A 15,451-nucleotide genomic window follows, 5' to 3' on the forward strand; every position below is an offset into this window, starting at 1 on the left:
CTTCGGTTTCTTCGAAAGACTCTTTCAGGACTATAATGGCATTGGTAGCGCATTTCGATCTTGAGCTACATCAGATGGATGTTAAGACAGCGTTTCTCAATGGTGACATTGATGAAACAATTTATATGGTACAACCAGAAAACTTTGTATCGGACGATGCAAAGCAAATGGTTTGTAAATTAAAGAAATCCATCTATGGGCTCAAACAGGCATCTCGTCTATGGTATTACAAGTTTCATCAGGTGATCATCTCATTTGGTTTTGAGATGAATTTGGTTGATGATTGTATATACCACAAGTTCAATGGGAGCAAGTATATTTTTCTGGTTTTATATGTCGATGACATATTGCTTGCCAGCAACGATATAAGCTTATTGCACAAAACCAAGAGATTTCTAGCAAAGAATTTTGAGATGAAAGATATTGATGATGCCTCTTTTGTATTAGGAATTCAAATACACCGAGATCGTTCTCGAGGTATTCTTGGATTATCACAAAAGAGTTATATCGAAAAAGTACTTAAAAGATATGGCATGCAAGATTGTAAACCATGTGACACCCCTGTGGCTAAAGGTGACAAGTTCAGCTTAAGTCAGTGCCCTAAAAATGACTTGGAAATTAAAGAAATGCAGAAGATTCCTTATTCCTCAGCTATAGGGAGTCTGATGTATACTCAGGTTTGTACACGTCCGGATATAACGTACATCGTTGGGATGCTAGGGAGATATTTAAGTAACCCGGAATGGATCATTGGAAAGCAGCCAAACGAGTCATGCGGTATTTACAGAGAACAAAAGACTACATGCTCACATACAGGAGATCGGATCAGTTGGAGATCATCGGTTATTCTGATTCCGATTTCGCGGGATGCCAAGATAGTAGGAAATCCACTTCAGGCTATATTTACCTGCTTGCTGGAGGTGCTATTTTATGGAAGAGTGCTAAGCAGACACTCATAGCTACTTCCACTATGGCAGCGGAGTTTATGGCGTGTTATGAGGCATCAAATCATGGAATATGGCTGCGCAATTTTGTCACTGGACTGCGTATTGTGGACAATATAGAAAGACCACTTAAGATATTTTGTGACAATAAATCAGCAGTGCTGTATTCCAATAACAACAGGAGCTCGACAAAGTCAAAACACATAGAGATCAAGTTCCTTGCCGTTAAAGAAAGAGTTCAGAGTGGACAGGTGTTAATAGAACATATTGGGACAAACTCTATGGTTGCGGATCCGCTTACTAAGGGATTGATACCCAAGATTTTTCATGAGCACACTGCTCATATAGGTGCAATGTCTCTTGAGGATATCTAGTTTCAATGGGAGTTTGCATTTTTGCTTTTCATATTGGACACATGTACTGTTATTTTGGATACGGTTTAAAGTTAAAGTTATTTTCAGTTATAAAGTTATTTGGTTAATTATCTCTGAACTTGTTTAAAATGATCTCACTAAGGTATTAAGGTGGACCAGTTGGAAATAGGCATGTTACAGATCACATTACATGTAATTTCCATGCTACACATCCATGCTTGATCCATGTCATTCAGTTATATTGATATACGTGACCATTGATGGGTTTAGCTACGTGAAAGTAGCGAAAGCCGCTTTGATCCTATATTGATATGATTGATGGACGGGATTGTTTGGGGATACATTCGGTAATGATAGCAAAATTCTAAGTACTCATAAGGTTATGTTTAATGTACAATTATAAGGTAACACATATAGCCTAAGTGGGAGATTGTAAGGATTTTTAATTAAAGATGGGCTTATATGTGTGAATAATTGTGTGTTAAATTATAAGCTATCGAATTCAGTTGAGCCCAATTAAAGTGATCTAATAAGGCTTCGATTTTGGGTTTTAATGTATCCAGTTAAAGTATGGGTTTACATATATGTAGAGACCGAGCCCAAGTCCTAATTCTATGATGGGCCGAATTAGGTCAAAGGGCATCCCCATATAAATAGGTTATGGTCCCCAGATCACACGCAACGTATTATTCATTCTCTACTGCATCTCATCACAGAGAGTAAAGGAGACTGTGTGTAGATTTGGAAGATCATACCGCGAAATTCATATTGCATTAACTATGTCAGATTCAGGTATGCTTCCGCTTTAATTCTTATATTTCTTGATGATTTAACATGAAAGATCCAGTAATTTAAAGTATTAAATTATCCAACAAATAGATCTTTCTGTAATTTTCACCAAGTAAATAGATCAACCCCAGTAGAGTATACAAATTCTCCACCGTGGGAAGCAAAATATGAACACTGAAGCTCAGATTCCACCAATGGTCCATGAATATCGTTAGTACTTCCCTCTAGCAAAAATGGCTGAGTCCAAAAGTTTCCACCATCTTCAGCATTTAATTCTGCAAACTCTGCTGCTACATTTGTGCGGTTGGTAGCATCTGTTTCCATAGTGGAAGTGGAAAACTGACTCGATGCTGGCTGGGGTGGATTTTTTGAACTTTTCAAAATGTCAACATTTTCAAGGACTGATGATAAATTTTGATCTTTTTCCCAACTTCTCGTCCTGCTGCTTCCAGGGAGTGGTTTGTCAGGGATGGAAATTTCTTTTGAGCATTTCTTGAGGGAGCTACTTTTCGAAATGTCATCATTTTCAACGTTTGATGATATATTTTGATCTTTTTTCGAACTTCTCGTCCTGGTTAGTGGTTCGTCAGGGATGAAAACTTCTTTTGAGCGTTTCTTGAGGGAGGTGTGCCAATGGTTTTTTATATCATTGTCTGTTCTTCCTGGTAAGTTGGCTGCAATGGCTGACCATCTGCAGCAGAGTGTGAATTGTTAATTACAATCTCTAATATATATTTCACCCTATTATTAATATATATATATATATATATATATATATTTTGTACTCAGTTATTTTTTGCTGAACCTGAAGATATATGATTCAATAAAAGTCAAAATTAAGTTTGTACTTACTTATTCCCAAGTAATTTGTGTAGTTCAATGATCATCTCGTCTTCTTCAATGCTGTAGTTGCCTCTTTTGATATTTGGCCTCAGATAATTCATCCATCGAAGTCTGCAACTTTTTCCGCACCTAGCTAATCCTTTACAAAGCAAGTTGATGAATAAATGTTTTCAAATGATGACATATAAATTTTATACACGAAAATGATCAAAGCCAGAAAAGAAGAAATTATTGTAAATTCATTTGTGAGGATTATGCCTCAATCTACACAGCTAAAGGCATGTCATTTGAGAAAGAAAAATTATATCACGCAATTATTCCCTGTATACTAAAATCCAGGTACCTGCATACTTGGGAATTTGACGCCAATTCCAACAGCCGTACTTAGTCACATACGCTGTTAACTTTCTATCCTCTTCTAGAGTCCAAGATCCCTTCTTCACTGTATTTTTCTCATAATAAGGACTTATCTCCATCTCTCTCTCTCTCTCTCTCTCTCTCTCTCTCTTACAGACACTATGTAACAATGTTGTCCTCTGATGGAAATTGAAAGACTTAAAAGAAGACCAAAAACGTGTAACACAGGTGATTGATGTGATTATAAATGCCCGAGGCCCTTATTTTCAAAGAAATGTCCTTCCAAGAAAATTCATGTCTCAATGCACACTTCGGAGAGAATTGACAGGGCCATGTGGATGTCACTCTTCATCGGGTTGTAGATTTACGGAAAAAGGGCTTTGCTTAACACATTTCCTCGTGATTTTTCCACTGGCCCCACACTGGACTTCCCGTTGACTTGATACAAAACCTTTTTTTTTTTTAATACTTGCGTTCGTACCTTTTAGTTCAGAAACATTGTTAATCCGTACTTAACAGTTCCAATCATCGTTAAAACTCCATTTTTGAGGTAGGATTTCATTCCAAATTCGTCACTGTACTTTGTTTTTGTTAGCACTCTGTTTGTCTTCATCATCTGAATTCAACAAAATTAGTGGTCGTGATGAAAGGCAAATTTTTGGCTCATTATTAAGTCATCAAGCTTGGCAAGTGAAAAACTCATTTAGTCACCAAACTTATAGCATCATTTCACTTAAGTCACCAAACTCTTTAGTCGTTAATATGGGTCAAGGAGCACTTGGTACCTTAGAAGGATCGTAATTTAGATTATGTTTGGTCCTCATTTTTTAAATTTATATTTTTTACATTCGTTCACAATCATACATTCTCCTTGTAAAATAATTTTATTATAATATTTTAATTCATTTTTTATGTTTTTCTTTTTATAAGTTTTGTTGGATTGACATGAATTATTTTCATGTTTGTTAATGAGAATTTAACTATATGATATTCATTACATGTTAAATCGAAAGATTGTATATTAGAATACACAATCTTGTTTTCGTGAATTTTTTGTTAAATTGAGAAATTTCTACATATTCATGTAGTTGTTCTATGTGCCTATGCATCACTTATCAAACTATTAATCGAGATAGAAAAATTTTATATTTAGAGATATATTAATTAGTATTCGAGAGACTAAATTTAATATTCTATCTTGAATTTAATGACCAGCATCAGAATAATTGAACCAAAATATGAAAGGGACAGGAATACGGTTAAATAGTGGAATTGAAACTCCTAAATATTTCATTAAAATTTAATATGAGTCGATTTACGCTTATGAAATGTAAGTTACTGTTTTTAATTTGAGGTACTTCTGGATACTCAAAATGTTAAGAAATTCGACGTTGAAGTTCTTTCATGTGTTAATGTCATTGATGGTGTTGGAAATTGTTGGAGTTTAATGACTCTTCTTTCTTTGAATAATTCTATGTAGCAACATGAATGCTAGGCACAAGTTCACGTGACATGTCAATTTATGTCCAATAATCACAATATGTAGAACAACTAACGAATTAATATCAATTATCTTGCTTGGTCCAATCTAAATTAATTGAATGTGGCATGTTTTCCACAAAACTAAAGAGGATTTTATTTAGGGAAAATTGCAATCGAGGTACCAAACTTTTCGTTTATTAGCAGACTTTGCCCAAACCTTTAGTTTGTGCCACCGGAGATACCAAATCTTTAAAAAATGTGTGGGGTCAGTCCAAAATGATGGTTTCCGTCTGTTTGACCGCCAAAACCGTCAGTTGACCCCTTTAATGATAATTTCAAGAATTTTTCCCAAATAAGTGAAGGGCAACATAGTCATTACACACATTTCCCTCCTCAACTAAAAACTTCACTGTTTATTTCTCTCCATTTCTTTATCACTATATATACCTACCTTCTCTCTCACAGGTAGTAAAAAGAGTTAGCAAGAAGATGGAGGGGACTGTATGCAGATGTGGTTCCCCAGTGCAGATGAAGACCTCATGGACGAACTTGAACCCGGGAAGAAGATTTCTCACTTGTCCTCGAAGCCAAAATGTGGGTGGATGCACCTTTTTTATGTGGTGTGACCCTCCGATGTGTGAGAGATCGAAAGAACTGATTCCTAGTCTATTACGAGCTAGGAGGGAAATGGAAGCTGAAATCAACACCCTTCAAGCAACAAGACCAAATGTGTGGAAGATCTAGCTCTTTGACTTTGTGTGTGGAGTGTTTGCAAACTGGGTTTGTTCTTAGGTATTTTAGTTTTTAGTTCCAGAAATTTGAGTTTAGGGTTTTGAATTGGAGCCATGTGCTAGATGTTGTGAAATGCATATGTAAAAAGGAAAAATTGTGTTGTACCTTTTGACTTGAAATTTAATGATCTTTTCCTAGCCTCTATGTAAAATGTGAAATTAAAAGAGCTGATTACACTTCAAACTTATCTGAAGAAGGTACAATATAGGTATCAAACTTTATAACGATTCGCAGAATCAGTACCAAACCTTTTCTAGTGGTTTCAGAAAGAGTACCAAACCTTTAAAAACATTGTAGTAAAGGTACCAAACGTTTGATAATACTTTCAGAGGAAGTATTAAATATTTTCATATATTTCCTAATCGCCTGCACATCAGATCTTACGAATACAATTTCAGAAACCAACGACAAACAGTAGAAACATAATGCAAGATATTCGACATCAACATTATCATCACATTCAACAATTTCATCAAAAATTCCAGTTACATCTACAAAATAATAGTATTGGAAGCACATATTTCTAATTCAGTTTACAAAAAACCACATCATTTTTCCCAAAAAATAACTATACAAGAGAAACCACATGATGTTCAAGATTGCGATCCTCTATTGTTGGACTTCTTTGTCTGTGCCTTGGAGGTTTCCGTTGAATGTGCTTTTCTCTTCCCCTTGGTATGTGTATCTTCTTGGGACTCTGTTTGTGTGGTTGTTTGAGACTGTTGCTGTGAACTATCTTTACCAGGCAGTGCTCCCTTACAGGTTCTTTTGTTATGTCCAGACCCTCCACAGCATTTACACGTCATCTTCATGCCTGTCCTTCCCATCTTAACGCCTACAGGTGGCTCTGCCTGTGACCTCTTCCTCATTTTTTGGGTCTGCCAGCCTGTTTTCTCTTTTGAGGTTGATTGAGAGGATGCTTTCCCAATTTTGGCCACAGTTCANTTTAACGATATTTTCCTGGCCTCTATGTCAAATGTGAAATTAAAAGAGCAGATTACACTTCAAACTTATCTGAAGAAGGTGCACCATAGGTACCAAACCTTATAACGATTCGCAGAATCAGTACCAAACCTTTTCTAATGATTTCAGACAGAGTACCAAATCTTTAAAAACATTGCAGTAAAAGTACCAAACGTTTGATAATACGTTCATAGGAAGTATCAAACATTCTCATATATTTCATAATCGCCAGCACATCAGATCTTACGAATACAATTTCAGAAACCAACGGCGAAAAGCAGAAACATAATGCAAGATATTCGACATCAACATTATCATCACATTGAACAATTTCATCAAAAATTCCAGTTACATCTACAAAATAAACAGCATTGGAAGCATATATTTCCAGTTCAGTTTACAAAAAACCACAGCATTTCCCCAAAAAGGTAACTATACAAGAGAAACCACGTGATGTTCAAGATTGCGATCCTCTATGCTTGGACTTCTTTGTCTTTGACTTGGAGGTTTGTGTTGAATGTGCTTTTCTCTTTCCCTTTGTTGATCTGGTATGTGTATCTTCTTGTGTGGTTGCTTGAGACTGTTGCTGTGAACTATCGTCACCAGGCAGTGCCTCCTTACAGCTTCTTTTGTTATGTCCAGACCCTCCACGGCGTTTACACATCATCTTCATGCTAGTCCTTCCCATCTTCACGCCTGTAGGTGGCTCTGCCTGTGACCTCTTCCTCAATTTTTTGGGTCTTCCAGCCTGTTTTCTCTTCTGAGGTTGAGTGAGAGGATGCTTTCCCAATTCTGGCCACAGTTCAAGCCTGACATCGGGTGGATCACTGGGGAGTAACATTTCAGGTATGTCTCCTTGCTATACCATGGGTCGATGTACTCATATATGCCAATATCCCTTGAAAGCATGCCTGATATTGCATGGGGACATGGTATTCCAGTGAGCTGCCATTTTCTGCAAGCACATGCATGTTCTGTCAAGTCAACGCTCCACCTCAAACCGTCTCTGCTGCTTATCTCAAATTTCTGGTTGCCTGCATAGTCTGCCTTCAAGTACCTTGCCTCAGACTTAGCCTTCTCAATGATTTTCACAATTCTTGGCCCGAATGCATGATCCCACCTCTCTGCCGCTTCCCTTTTTGCATTCATCCTTATCATTTGCTGATGCCGAATTTTCTCTAACATGGAGATGATGGGCCTGTCTCTGGCAACAACAATGGAAGAGTTGAATGCCTCACACAAATTATTAAGAAGGATATCACATCTTGAATGCTCTTCAAAATGGGATCTGGTCCACTGGGAAGGAGGTTTTTCAAGGAACCAGTTGTAAGCCTCTTCACTTATGTCTTTTAACTCATTCATTGCACTCTTCCACTCCAGCACTGTTGTTGCCCTTGCTGCAATCCAAAATAAGTTCTTAAGTGCCAGACCTTTGTATGCCAAGATGAAATTGCTATAAAGATGTCTAGCACAACACCTATGCTCCGCTCCTTCACAGTATTGACTTATGGAATCCACCAAACCCTTTTGTTTGTCGAAAATGAATGTCCAAACTCGAGGGTTGTGCATCCCTATGTCACCAACCAACAATTCTATGAACCATTGCCAGTTTGTTTTGTTCTCTGCATCCACAACTGCCCATGCTAACGGGAACATACAATTCTCACCATCAATGCCAACAGCTGCCAACAACTGTCCACCTTCTGCAAATTTTAGGAAGCATCCATCCAACCCAACAACTGGCCTGCACCCAGCCTTAAACCCTTCCTTACAAGCCCCTATGCAGATGTACATTCTCTTAAAAGTATGTCCCGAAACTTCGATTTGGACTGTACTACCTGGATTTGTTCTCTTCAATTCCTCACCGTAATCCCATAAAATTTTGTACTGCTCAGCTACAATCCCATTAATAACTTCTGCACATTTCGATCTTGTCCTGTAGAACTGATGCTTTGAAATCTCATACATGCAGTCCTCTTTCACAGTCTCCATAAAACTACTCGTTGGAATGTTTGGATCAGACCTAAATTTTCTCACATGGTTTCTTGCCAGAAAACCTGAATTAACCCTTCTATTTTGCCACACCATGGTACATGTGTGCTCATCTACAAATGTGTTAATTCTGAGCCTGCTGCTGTGGTCCAGAAGCATGCACATCAATTTCAGCAGGCTGCTCGACATCATGTTCAGCAGCCTGCACCTCTTGTTTAGTAGCATGCAGCTCCTGCTGAGCCTGCTGCTGTGGTTCAGCGTCATGCAGCTCATGTTCAGACCTCAACTATGGTTCAACATCATGTGGTCTCTCTGGTTCAGCAGCATGCACTTCTGATTCATGTGAGTCTACTTCAGCCCCTATAAAATCAACCTCTGTATACTCATGCTCTGTTCCATGCACTGTATAAACTTCCTCTTCATCTGCTTCCATGTCATCCAATTCATCAACTACATACACATCATCACCTTCTACTGATTCATCAAAAATCTCAATTGCATGACATGGTTGCTGCTCATTCAATGCTTCACCAGACTTTTGAACCTTCACCAACTCTTCATCAGTCTCACAATCAAACACTCGAACATCCTTCTGTTCTATTTCATACCAAGGCAACTCCAAAACCTCAACTACAGGCAAGCAATACAGTTCAGATGTCCTATTATAACCAAGCCACTTCACTAAATTCATGAAATCTGAGTCTTTAACCAACCAAAATGAACCTTCACTCATTCTTTTCTTCTCCATCTTGTACAGATATCTAATTCTATCAGAATATCCTAACATCTTCACGGCATTGTCCAAAAGAAATCTATTGAAGAAATCAGGGCCTATATAGTCTATATAACTTATTTTCCCATGCTCATACACAAAATTTCTCATCTTCTGCAATAAAATTCCACCATGATGAAGCCGTATGCTGAAGTACTTTGAATTTTCCCCTGAAAAACACCCAAAAAAGGAAGTTAAGCCCTAGCCCTTTTCAATTCAAGCAACGATTATGTGCAGAAAAGATACTACACAAGCATTACGCTCTAATACACCAAATCACTTGAAATTTTTGAATTCCCCAGTACGTGAACACAATCGAACAGGGGAACTTCATAATCATACAGCTTCACACCGTAAACCGAAAACAAGGGAAGACACTTACCATACACGGGTTGGGGAAGAGAGCCTCGAATGTGGGCTGCAATTTCCACTGGATGTTCGTCTTCTTCGAAGTCCGTTTCGTCTTCTTCGTGGGTTTTTGCAAGTTCCATAGTGGATGGTGAGTGGAAGGAAGTTGCAATGGACATGTTTGATGTTGATGAGGGAAATGTGTGTAATGACCATGTTGCCCTTCACTTATTTGGGGAAAATTCTTGAAATTATCATTAAAGGGGTCAACTGACGGTTTTGGAGGTCAAACAGACGGAAACCGTCATTTTGGACTGGCCCCACACATTTTTAAAGGTTTGGTATCTCCAGTGGCACAAACTAAAGGTTTGGGCAAAGTCTGCTAATAAACGAAAGGTTTGGTACCTCAGCTACAATTTTCCCTTTTATTTATTTATGAGGAAATTTCATTGCGTGTCAAAATTTGACTTTTTGCATTATCAAAAATGTCATCTTTTAAATTTTCAATCAAAAATGTCAATTTAAAACATTTTTGACCCTCTGAATTATTTAAATATCTTATATATTAATTTTCAAGCAGGGGCCTGCAAATTATGAATTTACACAATAGGCCCCCGTCTCCAACACCCAAATCTGCTGCTGAAATTTTTATTTTTTTTACTTTTACAGTGTGGCGAAGGCCACCGACGGCGTCCAGCACCTACTACTGCAGTACAACAGCAGCTCTCGTCCTCATCGCTGCTGCAGCAATACAACAGTAGCCCTCGCCGCTTCTTTGGGCGATGGCTGCGAGCGCCGCTGCCTCTGTGGCAGATGCAGCGCTTGCTGCCACGCTCCTCGCGCCGGCGGCTGTTGTCACCGCCGCCTTTGCCCTCTTCCTCTTTTTTTTTTTTTTTTTTGGCCCAAAATTTACAATCTTTTAAAATCAAAAACAGATTTTTAAAATTTAAAATAAGGGTAAGTTGGACATTTTCCAAAAAAAAAAAAAGTGATATTTTTGATAAAATTAGGTGCACGTACAAATTTTTTGTGCATTATAAAAAAAAAAGTGACATTTTTTATAATTCCCCTTTATTAATACACAATTTCAATAAAACATCTTAGAATAAAACAAAACATTCCAACTCACCGTAAAACGAGTTGGGAGACCCCATTGACTATTATAATTGTGACGTTTATTCTGTATATAGTTTAAGGTTTGGGGTTTTAACTTCACAATTGTTGTCATAATATATTTATCAGAATCATTAGCAGATTCATATTCACTAGCCGAGGAGTCATTAAAATCCTAGGTATTGCCATTATAAATTATATTGTTGATTGTAATTTACGGAACGATCAACTTATGAATAAATTGGAGTTTCATAAATTTCAAGATATCACTAATTTTATAAGATCGAGTTAAGAGTATGTCTCTTAACTTGTCATTTTTTAAGAGTCTAGAGTGTCTTTAACTTATTAACTTCTCGTTATATTTGTCCAATTACAAGTGTTGAAGATATGGAAAGATTGTAAAGCATAATCTCTATTATATTTTTTCAATAGTGTAGAATTATTTTCTTTAATAGTTGATTGTATGATTATCACACAATCTTTCCTATTAAAATTATTTATTGTTCTATAAATAGGATCTTTTACTTTGTTTTATATAGAAACGCAAATTTATAATATACCATTTATAATATTATAGCAATAAGTATGTACAAAGATCGTGTCAAAGCTCCATGTATATATATTAATCTATTTTATGTTCAATTGCATCTAGTAATAAAAACCAATAACTAGCATAATTGCCGACCTATATAAAATTAAAAGTTGAGCGGTTGTTTTCAGTTTTTTGACCATTTGGTTGTCTTCTCCTCAATTTCTCTCACATTTAAACCATTAACTACCATTTTCAATTCTTAAAACCCCACAAGTGTAGCAAGAAAAATGAAGAACAAATTCTTCTTATGTTTTCGACCCCCTCTTCTCATTGAACCAGACCACAGTCAAGTATTGCACTCTGATTATGGGGTTTCAACGTCGAATGTTGTCACAAAAGACCAGGAAAAACCCTGTTCTTCAACCATAAAATCTACACTTTTGGATAAAAATAAATGTAGATTTCCTGGACAAAACAAGTCTAGAAAGACATTTTCTTCGGTTTTCGAATTGTTCTCTCTAAAGGCTTCACTCGTTAGTTCCTTCTTCTTGATTTTATTTTGTTTTCTGTTTTTCTGTTTATTTGTTATGTTTCTGATAGAATATTATCTGGTTGTTTTAACAGAGAAATAGGGCTCGCGATAAAAACATTCATCGACTCAACCCTCAATCCAAGAAAGTTATTTCGCGAAAAATGAGTAAGAGGCTGGAGGATTTTGGCAATGACGAATCAGTAAAGCCAAAAGGATTGGATGCCAATATCATACAAATAAGCTCAGATACTTCTATACTTCCGGCTTCTTCGTCAAGTAATTCAAAAAATCTTGTACCATTATCCTCGCAACCAATGCCTATGTCTGCAGATGAAACTTGTCATATTGCTTCAAATACTTGTCCCGTTAGTTATAACATTTGGGGTCTTATTTTCATCACATTTGCTCTGTTTTTAACCATGTTTTGTGGTAAGACGATTGCAATTTTGTTTGCATTAATATGGCTCTACACGTTTCCTCTCCGACGGTGGGAGACCTGAGAATATGATGCAGTCGCCGGAGACCGGAGAGTTCAAAAGAGTACACAACAAGAAGAAGGCACACAAAGGACGGTGCATTAATGTTTTGACGTGAAAGAAAATTTTCAGATTCTTGAGTGCGTATCTCTGTAGAATTTAAAGCTTTAGGTTAAAATAAAGCATTCAAGTGATTTCGTGTATGAATGTATATCTTTTTCTGTCATATTTTTTATGTGGAGAAAGTGGATGAATCTCGAAACCATGGTTTAACTCTTTTGGTGCAAATAGCGCTTTCCTTGGCAAGATCATTAAAGAATGGACTCTATTATGATTTTTAGGTTTTAGATTACGAGCAATATTAGAGCATGTTAATCAATATTAAATTGGATATTATTATACATGTTGGGTTGTAAAAATAAAATATTCTTATATCAAATAAAATTGTTTTCACTTTACTTACTTCAGTTATTTACGAATTAATGTGTCTATGATCATTTGTGATAATATAAGTTGAGTATTTGTGTTGAGAAGTATAGTGTGACACAATTTTTATTTTGACCATAAATAATTAGTTCACAATCAATATATAAGGGTTGTCACTTCTATTAGAAAGTTGTAGTATTGATAGTTTCATTATTTATGTTTATAATTTCTCCTTATCACAGAAAAAGTTAAAGATAACAATAGTATCGAACTAACCACGTGTCGAGTTTAATTCTATAGCATGACCGTGCAAAAAATTAAATTCAACTTCATCGTTGTGTAGTTCATCTAAATCCCTTGACATGGTTATGTATAACTTTTCGTAATTTTAATGATTTGTTGATTCATCAATGGGTGAGATTAATTTGATTTGTCAAATATCTCGATGAGTTGAGAACTTGAGAAAGGGTGAAGTAGAAAACGTGAATTTCTGTTGAACAATTAATATCTAAGCTCAATGTTTAGCGATGGCTAAATTTCGACACTTTTTATTAATTCATAGGACAATTGAGAAAATGATACTTAAGTTAGTAAGAATAATTAGAATGACAAAATGGTCATTTATGCTCATACATAATTATGGGATCTCCTATGAAGATAAAATACATATACTACAGATCAGATAAAAGTATTACAAATTTATTGACTTATGTGATCTTATATATTACAAGAGTTTGATCTTTTGCCTTGGTGGAAAAACAAAGAGTAATAATTAAATTTGGTGGTCTATGATCGACTAGACAGGATCTAATTATTGAAGCTGGGATAATATGTATTCGATCAAGTTCCTATGTTAGGTCTATAAAGTATTGGAACTCAATTATGGTAATTATAATAGTTTTGGGTTTAATTGTAAAGACAATAAAGTTTTATACTTAGTTGTAATTATTATGAAAGTTGTAAATTTAATTATAATTGTAGTTGAAGTTCTAGGACTACACATGTAATTAAATGTAAATTAATTATATTTGGATTTCAATTAAAATTTCTACTTGAATTTTAATTAGAACTCTTATTTGAATGTTGAATTATTATTGTCTTAGGAATGGAACTATTCTATATTTACAAATAGAGACCGGATAGAATCTAGAATTCTTACAACAATCATAATACATAATTCTACAGAGTTCAAAGTTGGACAGAGAAAAAAGAGAGAGAAAAATTATTTTCTTGCTTTTATCAATTATCCAGTTCAAAAATTAGTTTATTGATTAAATTAAAATAAGATGTCCACCCACGAGTGTAGTCTTTATTTTGGAGAATACCATAGAAAATTTGAAAGTTTAAAGCATCAAGTTTTTGGATTTAGCTGGAAGTTCGTGATCCAAAAGTTAAAAGTTCGTGATTTCGAATTAATTCAATAATTGACCATCAAATTTAGGTAAAAATTTAAATCATTTATTTTAATATAACATACACATGAACATCTGGTCAATCTTGTTTATTGAATTAAAGAGTTTTTTTTTTTAATTCAAAGTAATTTCGCTTCCAGATTCCAACAATATATACACTTCATCCTTTTTCAATTTGTGCAAACATGATTTGTAGTAAATTGTTGAATAAAGCTACTCGAACAGGGGCATTTGATAGGGTTGGGTGACAGGTGTTGCACCTGTCTAACTGCTTTTTCATTTTTTTAACTATCAAATGAAAAAATTATACGTGTTTCCCTGTTAAAAAAATCAATAATTGAACCTATCCATGTAGCAATGTTGTAAAGTGTTATAGTGGCATGTCTACCAAGTCTGAGGTGGCATTTACTATTTGAATCATGCTATTTATCAAAAAAAAAGTTGAACCCCAACCTTGAAAACTCACATCGCTCCGTCCTTTGAGCATCGTGAAGGAGGTAAATCGCGGGATGTGTCCCAACAGATCAGGGAACAAGAGTTTGCCCATACACTGGTACCCACAAAAAGTCCAATTTCATATCTCAAGAATCGAATCCTCACACTGCGTCTGCCCGCAATGCTGAAACAATCTCACTCCTATCCTTTGCACCACTGAGTCATGCTTCGGGAGGCAAATCATGCTATTTATCAATTTGAGTCATTGTCATCTATGCTATCTATGAATAAAGATGCATTCTAAGTTCTATGTACAATGTGAAAATGACTCAATATCATATAGATTAGTCTTCTTCAAAATGAATTTTGAATATAATTACCCGTATAATTTACATGGCTTTTGGAGTTTCATATGCTGTGCCCGTGTTTAAGTCAATATGTAATATTATTATATATCCAAAAAACAATTTTTTTTTTTTTTTTTTTTAAACAGAGAGACTTGATCATAATCTCTCCAGTATTTTAATATAAGTATGTTATGTCCAACTTAAATGGCATCGAACTTCTTCTTTTTCATTCTCAATTACACATTGCCAAATGCCTTTTAGGCATGAAGGAGAAAACTATAGCTATGTTTGTATCAACTCTAGTACATGTTGAAATGATTATATATATTTAGGATAGGATGTCTACATCCCACGTGAAATACTAAAAATATTTGTTACATATACATGTATATTATAAAATTAATTTAGTATTTTTCTTTTATCCTTTTTTTAAAGGAAGATGAATGTTTTAATCGTTTATTATTAATTGCCAAAATTGGATCTTCGTTTAATTTTAGGATTATTTTTATTCATTATTATTTT

The 15,451-nt window shown here is 35.4% G+C and overlaps 2 protein-coding genes across 2 annotated transcripts; both read right to left on the reverse strand.

The window, feature by feature from the left end:
• Window positions 1–2,165: 2,165 nt before the first annotated feature.
• On the reverse strand, window positions 2,166–3,476 carry LOC111382695 (myb-related protein 308-like). Its single transcript, XM_023006733.1, has 3 exons — window positions 3,294–3,476; window positions 2,960–3,089; window positions 2,166–2,798 (listed from the first exon to the last, which is right to left on the reverse strand). Exons 1-3 carry the CDS (start codon window positions 3,424–3,426, stop codon window positions 2,213–2,215), a joined length of 849 nt encoding a protein of 282 aa, XP_022862501.1. The 5' UTR covers window positions 3,427–3,476; the 3' UTR covers window positions 2,166–2,212.
• A 3,525-nt stretch (window positions 3,477–7,001) lies between these two features.
• On the reverse strand, window positions 7,002–8,632 carry LOC111382693. Its single transcript, XM_023006731.1, has 2 exons — window positions 7,410–8,632; window positions 7,002–7,353 (listed from the first exon to the last, which is right to left on the reverse strand). The coding sequence occupies exons 1-2, from the start codon at window positions 8,630–8,632 to the stop codon at window positions 7,002–7,004; spliced, it is 1,575 nt and encodes a 524-aa protein (XP_022862499.1).
• Between the last annotated feature and the right edge of the window lie 6,819 nt (window positions 8,633–15,451).

The sequence above is a fragment of the Olea europaea genome, unplaced genomic scaffold, assembly GCF_002742605.1.
Source record: "Olea europaea var. sylvestris unplaced genomic scaffold, O_europaea_v1 scaffold2551, whole genome shotgun sequence".
In the NCBI taxonomy this organism is placed as follows: domain Eukaryota; kingdom Viridiplantae; phylum Streptophyta; class Magnoliopsida; order Lamiales; family Oleaceae; genus Olea; species Olea europaea.